This window comes from Buceros rhinoceros, unplaced genomic scaffold (genome assembly GCF_000710305.1).
Source record: "Buceros rhinoceros silvestris isolate BGI_N320 unplaced genomic scaffold, ASM71030v1 scaffold11334, whole genome shotgun sequence".
Lineage (NCBI taxonomy): Eukaryota > Metazoa > Chordata > Aves > Bucerotiformes > Bucerotidae > Buceros > Buceros rhinoceros.
This window is the reverse complement of record NW_010406536.1, coordinates 36227-43926: the sequence shown is the minus strand read 5'-3', so window position 1 is coordinate 43926 and position 7700 is coordinate 36227. Positions and strand designations below refer to the sequence as shown.

At 39.2% G+C, this 7700-nt stretch overlaps 1 protein-coding gene across 1 annotated transcript in view; it reads right to left on the bottom strand.

Annotated features, from left to right (window-relative positions):
- The window catches only part of KDM5A (lysine (K)-specific demethylase 5A), a 47747-nt gene that overhangs the window by 6776 nt on the left and 33271 nt on the right, over positions 1–7700 (bottom strand). Inside the window, exons 20-24 of the mRNA XM_010134140.1 lie at positions 6589–6750; positions 5009–5560; positions 4081–4224; positions 557–716; positions 43–263 (exon numbers count right to left, since the gene is read on the bottom strand). Of these exons, the coding sequence (XP_010132442.1) occupies positions 43–263; positions 557–716; positions 4081–4224; positions 5009–5560; positions 6589–6750 (1239 nt within the window). The remainder of the gene's footprint in view (positions 1–42; positions 264–556; positions 717–4080; positions 4225–5008; positions 5561–6588; positions 6751–7700) is intronic.

The window sequence follows — 7700 nt, the reverse complement described above, 5'->3', positions numbered from 1 at the left end:
GGGGGGGGTTCCTATACCAGAATATTGCATCAAGTTCCATACCTCCATGACATGAAGGAACCTGTCCTCAGAGGGTGGATGAGTAGCCTGTAAAATCCGCCAGATGTGCTGAGTCTCGTCCAGTGACACCTCCAGTAGATCTCCTACCATCATTAGATCTTCTAGTTGAGCTTTCGCTCCAGCTGACAGCTCCAATACAGGCGGCTCCAAACTGCGAGGTACCAGGGGACTCTTTCGAGGCTGCTTCCTTGGAGTGCTAGAACCTTTTAGACAGGAGGCAAGTCATATAAGAATAAAAGGAAGAGGTCAAAATCAAAAGAAATTACATACTTTTAAAACAATCTAAGGAGGGAGACAATCCCAAGCAAGAAAACCCACTGACACAGGTTTACATAACAGACCTCAGGAAACTTAACTGCAATATAACTCTACTGTACCTTCCTCAAACAACATATCCTCTAGAACTACCACAGGTAACAGCACAGTTCCCCTCCTCATTGTCTGCTCTGACCAGCTACTTGTTCAATTTTATCTCAATGTACACCAAAGCAAATACCTTGAGAGCAGCTTTTAGAAGCAGACGAATATGCATGTTCAGCACAGAATGAGGGAGCAGTCCACATGTGTGTCACCACTTCCTCTGATTTAATGGGGATTTCCTCATCACAAAATAAATTTGGCTCCAAGCTGCTAGAAGATTTTACACTGGCATTGTCCTGAAAAAGACCCACAGAAAACATGCAACATCTGAATCCAGGAAATACCTGCTTCAAAGTAAATTCTACTAAGACTAACCAGCCTGCTGTTCCAAAAACCCTACTTAGAAGCACCCCACTAAGACAGTGAGACCACGTGCAAACAGTACAGGTTACACCCCTACTTATATACAGCCCCTATGGACATAGGTCAACAGATTTATAGCTAGTGCAGGAGAAACTCTGGATGATCTTTCTCACTCAGCAGATCGTTAAGTATGGTCTTCAGAAGTCAACACAACGCAAAGAGGCTCACTCAGCCTACATGATTATTTTTTGCTTGAAAAATTTTACTGCAAGACAATAAAAAGCCTGGCATCATTAGAAAAGCAGGAATATGCTGAGTAAATAATGGTTACTACAGAAAGAAATTCTTAAAGGTGTTACAGGTCAGGAAAAAACAGGGTATTCCAACTCAGGAACAACTATCAACATAATGGCAAACAATCAGTGTTGCTCTGAGATCAGGACTTTCCTATGGCAGTCTTGAACCCTTTTAAGATAGCGCCAAACATTGAAAGGAAGAGGGCTGGAATACTTGACACTGTTGTGAATTATTTCTGTGAATACAATACTGATGGCATTGGCTTGTGCTCAGATCAATGCATTGTGTGGGATGGTGCTAGACTTTTTAGATGCATCACGCTCTTGAAACAGGACGCGTGCCTTCAGGTTCAGGTAGATCCATTAAGATAAAAGAGACTAGAAATGTCTTAGGAGTGAGAGAAGCTTTGTTTGACTTTATATAACATTAGGCAGAGAATCCAAAGGCATGAGCCCCTCTGAGTAGATTCCCTGATACCTCCTAGTATGAGCTGCTCCCTCTTCTTACTCACTCCTGCAGGTGAACTTAGTAAGGATAATATCCTCAACCAGCTGCCTATTTTCACTTTCCAGAATTTAGCTACCCCATCACCTTTGTCATGAAACTGGCCGATGGGCCAAACATACTTAAAGCCTGTATCTTTCAGAAAACAGTAAAAACCACAAAGCTGGCTTAAAAAGGAAAGAAAGGCTGTAGAGCAGTTATTGACGATATTTACCTGAAGATTAGTTGTGTGGGTCCCAAAATGGCCAGCTCAGGATATTGTACCACCCAGACACTGTCATTTCATGACATAAAAAGGGAGTTTAAGAACGGTAATCTCTCTCTGGCTTTCAGTTACATTCTTAAAAGGAATGTAACTGAATGTAATCATGCTAATGATTTCAGCACAGAACTAGTAGTCGGAAATTCAGATTTGAATTGCCCAGATGAATAGATAGAATAAATATATTCAGAAAGAAGAAGGTACTTCACCCTACATAGTAAAAGTTATATCTTGTAGAGTATCCTGTTCTGGGTATCATATTACACTAGATTAAAGAAAGTTCAAGGCCAATAGGGAAATTAATACAAAGGTATCGCTGCTTGGTGGTCGCAGGCAACACAGGTGCAAAGCGACAAGAGAAAATACATGAAGAAAAAAAATATGGCAATTAAAGGTGAAGAAATTTTACAGTAAATTTGATCAGTGAATTACTCTCCTTGGAATAAATGCTAGAACAAGTCTAGTTGTGGCACTCATAATAAAGTATTTGCTGCCAAGAGTCATGTTTTAGGTAGAAGAAGCACAATATAATCAGACAGGCCTTCTCAACGTGTTCTTGTAACCACTGTTGTACTTGAGATGCCCAAGCCAATGGTTTTGGAAATAAAATCTACGAACCCTTAGGGACCCAAGGATTATTTCTACAAGATCCACACAAAGTTTTTAAAAGCCAATTCATACATGATGCAGCATATTCTATACACCATTTTAAAACGTAACATTCCACTGGAAAATGTTTATAGATCATGAACTGGAAAAACTCAACCCTTGAAAGCCAATAGTATAAAAACAATTAAACTCTGGGCAACTTTGCAATTTCTTTTGAACTCTGCTGCTTCTAAGTTTAGACCTGAAAAATTTGATTGCCTGAAAACCTGTCTTCTATTCTAATCATGCTAGCTGACCTAACAAAGACATTTCTCTTCCCTATCAGCTTTGTTTCAACAGACTTTTACTGTAAGGTTTTTAGAAGTACATATAATGGTGGACATCCAAATTGAAAGGGTTAATAACATATTTTGAAATTATGACAACAGAATCATTAACCAAATGAAATTACACCCCTGCAAAACCCTCAGATCCTGACAAGCATATGCCATCTTTCTTGACATATGCTTCATCATAGCCTCAGAAAAGATCACATCTTTCAGAAATGCCTTATTATGACTCCTTATGCAAAAAACAGTTTGGAAATTATTTTTATTTTTATATATATAAAATTTAATTAAAAGCTCTAACATCCAATTGCAATGTACTCTTGCTGGTATTTCACATGGGACTGTAAGACAAATGCGTGTATTTGCATAAAAGCTGCTTAGAAACAAAATACTAAAAACAAGAGATTGAGGCAAATTATACCTGGAAAATCTTCTGTCCCTTTATAAACCAGAAAATCTACCTTAGAATAATTTGCACAACCACACTGTCTTTTAAGTTAGCATCTTTTAAGGTAGATATGACACTACTGCTAAAAAGAAAACACTGCACAAGAGAAAACAGTGGCATTGGTTTTGTCTCTATGTATATCAAAAGCATATTTCAGAAGTTCTGAAGTGAAATACATCACACTGAAAACAGTTGCCTGCCTCTACAACTGCCTTCTCTCACAACAGTTCTTCTATATTTTAAAAATGTAACTGTATTTCTGATTTCTGAACTGAATCCTGACACGAATTTCAGAACACAAACCATACATCTAGTTCTGAATATTTCCACGCATCCAAAATTGAACAGATATATTTCCTTTATATAAGGGTTGAATGAAGAGAAAGGTATGGAAGCACAAAAGAAGCTCTGGTCAGGAAACTTCTTACAGGTCACGCAGTTTTCAAAGACTGATTTTTCGCTGTAGCAAAAACTGCTGAAGACCTCTCCATATAGACACTTACTCATATTTATGATTCATGGTATGCCTTTGTGGCCCATTTAGAGAATGTTCATCTTCCATGCTATTAAAAATCCATATCCCTTGAGACATTTATCTTTCTCCTTAGCACTAAAAAGCACCTTTTGAAACTCAAATTACAGGACATTTGGAAATTTTTAACAGAAACGTTACAAAACTCCCCAATATTCCCAAGCTGAGGCATTCAGGTAAAATCAAGTACTACCTTTTGAGCAACAGGAGCCCAGGCAGAATGTACAGAGATTGGTTAAGATATGAAAAACATTCTTAAATAAATTAATAAAAACAGGTGTTCTTCCATGAAAAGAAGCCACACTGGACTACTTACCTTTATGTCATAGCCATACGTCTCCCTGATGTCTTCATCAGAGTCTGTCTCTTCATCATCATAATCCAAAGTCTGCCGTGGGGATGAGGACACACTACCTATCACTCTGTTAAAGGCTGACTGCTGGAAATTAGTCAAGTGTCCCTAAAGAAAAATGGAATATGGGTATGAAACAATGAAATTTCCACCAAAAAAACCTATAAAAAAGCTAAGTTACTGACAAAGAAAACAGTGGTTCTGTTGGCATGAGGATAACTGCCTGGACAGTCACAGAAAAGTCTAATTACAGCAAGATATGAAGAAAAATATGGAAATATCCAAAGACAAGGTTCTATTACATTTTAGTTCCATGTTTATGAATAATAGTGACTAGAAAGATCTAGATACTGCTGTTCAGTGCTGCCAAATTATAGCCTGTGGTTGTACAAACACAGCATCATCCAATTACTGGTCTCTTCATTTTAAGATGAAGAGATTCAGAAGTATCAGTGTTTGATGTTTGTTTTATAGAGTACTCACTGAAATTTACTAACAAGACACCAAATGCCTGAGAATGACAATCCATGAAAATATATATAAATATTGAGACCTGCCATTCTGTCAAGAGGGAAATGGAATTTGGGCACCAAAGCAGCCACTGCTTTGTACATCTTCAGGCCCTTAGCCAGCTGTTAGATCTGAAGGAAGGTTCTTACAGCTTCAACAGTTGCTATTGACAGCGAGTCTAAAGTAACAGGGTTGATTGTGGACCAGTCTGTAACCAGCTGAAGGCAGACACAGCCTGCAGAGCACTGAACTAGGCAATTTTGGTATGTCTCAAACTTTAACTGCCCTTCCTGCTCCCATGAGCTTCTGCAAGAAAGGTAACGCATTTTGACACACTGAATAAGGAAAAGCACAGTAAAGAACAAGACATCCACATCCCTACCTGCAGGTCTGGGTTAGCTGCTGCTTTCTGTAGCTCTGCACTGATTATTTTCTCCGTTTTCTCCCGTGCCGCCTGTTCCACCATTCGCTGGCTAAGCACAGAAAGCTTAGCCAAAGCAGAGGACAACTCGTCAGTGGCCAAAGCCTGCCGTGCTCGGTCCTGCCAACTCATGGCACGTTCTGTCAAGCATTGCAACGCCTCCCCTTCTGGTAGCCGTACAGGCAGCTTCTGCAGGGATACCAGCAGAGACAATATCGTCTCAAGCCGTGGCCTTCGAGAACGCATGCAAAGTGGACACAGAAATTTCACTTCTTTAGCCTGCCAACTAGAGCCCTTCTTCTGAGAACTTGTTTTGGGAAGGGGCACGCAGCCACTATGAAACCAGTCTTTGCACAGCTCACACTGTAGCATGAATCCAATAGCTGTTTTGCGGCAGATGCAGAATTTGACTTCTTCAATCCGATCCACCATAGTCATCTTGGCCAAGTTAGCTGCCCTGAGAGCATGCATGGCTTCAATCTCCTTCTGTTCGCGCTCCTTGAATATAGCCACCTATCCAGCAAAGACAAAAAACAGTGCGTGATCTTCACAGCTAAGAGAGATCATGTTCTTACAACACAGGAAAAGAAAAAGAAAAACCTGTATCAAGAGTTTTTCGCTGTTAAACTAGCCCAAAATTAAGGAATTGTATGATATAATTAAAACTTTAGCTAAAATACCCCCTCCTCAATTACTCATTACTCCCCTGAGTCCTTCTGGCAGAGATTCTATGTAAACTTCAGATAACCTTCTCCATACCTACAAAGTTTCTGAAGCTCGTAATACCACCTGTCATAAGGTCACCAGAGGAACAGGTTTTGAGTCCAGAAAAGAAGTCAGAATCTGTTCCATCCATCTGAGACAATGCAGCTGAGCATTTTTTCAACACTGACTACACACCAGGAGCACTGAGTGACCACATATCCCCCGAAGCAACTTGCATTCCCTCAGTGGCCCTGTTCAAGTTAACTATAACAAAGCACACTAAGGTAACATAGATTGTATATATGCCACATTAATGAGCCTGCATACATTTTCTTTGTTCCCAGAGAAGAGACAGCCAGATAGCAGCAAATTCTTCTGATTAGCTGCATCAATATTCTCCCAACAAGGAGGAAATAAATATAACATTCCCCCTCATCCAGTTTCTATGACCAAGTGCTTAGAAGATGCCTTCAAAATCGACCTAACCAAATATGCCTTGGTACAGTTTAAGGCAGCGTTGCACCTCATTCCACATTATTTTGGTAGGATAAATGTTAACAATATTAGATGAGCACACACAGAAAATAAACCAAGAGCACTTAAGTCTTACACATAGCCCAATACATACCAAATACCAGCACTTACATTTTGAACTTGTGCTACCCCCTCTACTTCCACTGCAATTAAAGCTGAACTATATTATTGTGTCAAACATCATAGTATTAGGTATTTGTTGCAGTGAGATTCATTAATCAGTTCTTCTCTAAGATCTGTACACAGATTAGAGACAAATCAAACCTACGCATCAGGAGACACTACCTTTCATTGTTCCTTACCACAGCTGCAGTGTCCCTGGCCTCCTCCAGCCCATCCTCCAGTTCACTTAGGGATTCCAAGTCAAGCTCTTTCTCCTTTTCTTTCTCCATTAATTCCTTCACCCTCTTCCGCCTATTCTTACTGCTCCCATAAACACCAATATCAGTCCGAGGGCTCAGAACCTGTAACCATCAAGAAAACTTACACTGTCAGAACCAAGGACACTAAGAACAGAAAGAAGTTCTAATCTAGAATGTTATGATTTCAGGAACATATGTAAGAACATCTAATACAGGAGTTACAACAGAGAGCAACAAATACTCATCATCTGTCAGTTAATGCTAAGAAGAGGGGAAATAAACAGAAACAGATACAAGTATTTTGTGTATGGACTTTGAATGTAATCTGCACTACAGTGATGCGGCAGGTCAACTTGAAAGCCACTGTGTTTTCATGATTAAATTACCAAATCTGTTCAGGGTAAGCTACCATACATATAGCTAACTGAAATACTGGATGCAGTTAAGACATCAGTTTAACATTCACTTCAAGTATCTTAATGAATTCCAAGTCTTAAAGATCTGCTATGATTTCATATTTACCTCAGCAATTTGGTGGCTGAAGCAAAACTAAGAGATATATTATACACCTTTTATTATCAAACATGAGGCTGCAAAATACTTTCAAGGACGAGAATTAAATTTTAAGTTATTTTGATTAGTTGGAAGGCATACTTAAACATAAAATCCAACAAATTAAATTCAATATAGGAAAGTTCAAATCGACTCCTTTAGGAAAACAGTCAAATGCAAAACCAGAACACATTAAATAACTAGGTTGGGTAATAAAAATATAAAGAAAAAAAATGTGGTCCTAGAACTGAACAGAAATCAGTGTGATGTTCTTTCAACAGTAGCAGATCCCACTGGGCAACATTAAACAGCAGTATCCCCCCCTTTGAGACACATTTCTGGACTTCATATGGCACTAGGAAAACCACAGTGAGAGGATTCTGTCTGGGTTTGGACATGACACTAAAAGCGAAGAGAAACCTTAGAGACTAGCAACAAGATAAGAGCATGAAAAATACAGCCTATAACAGAGCGTTAAAAGAACTGTAATTGTTTTCCCT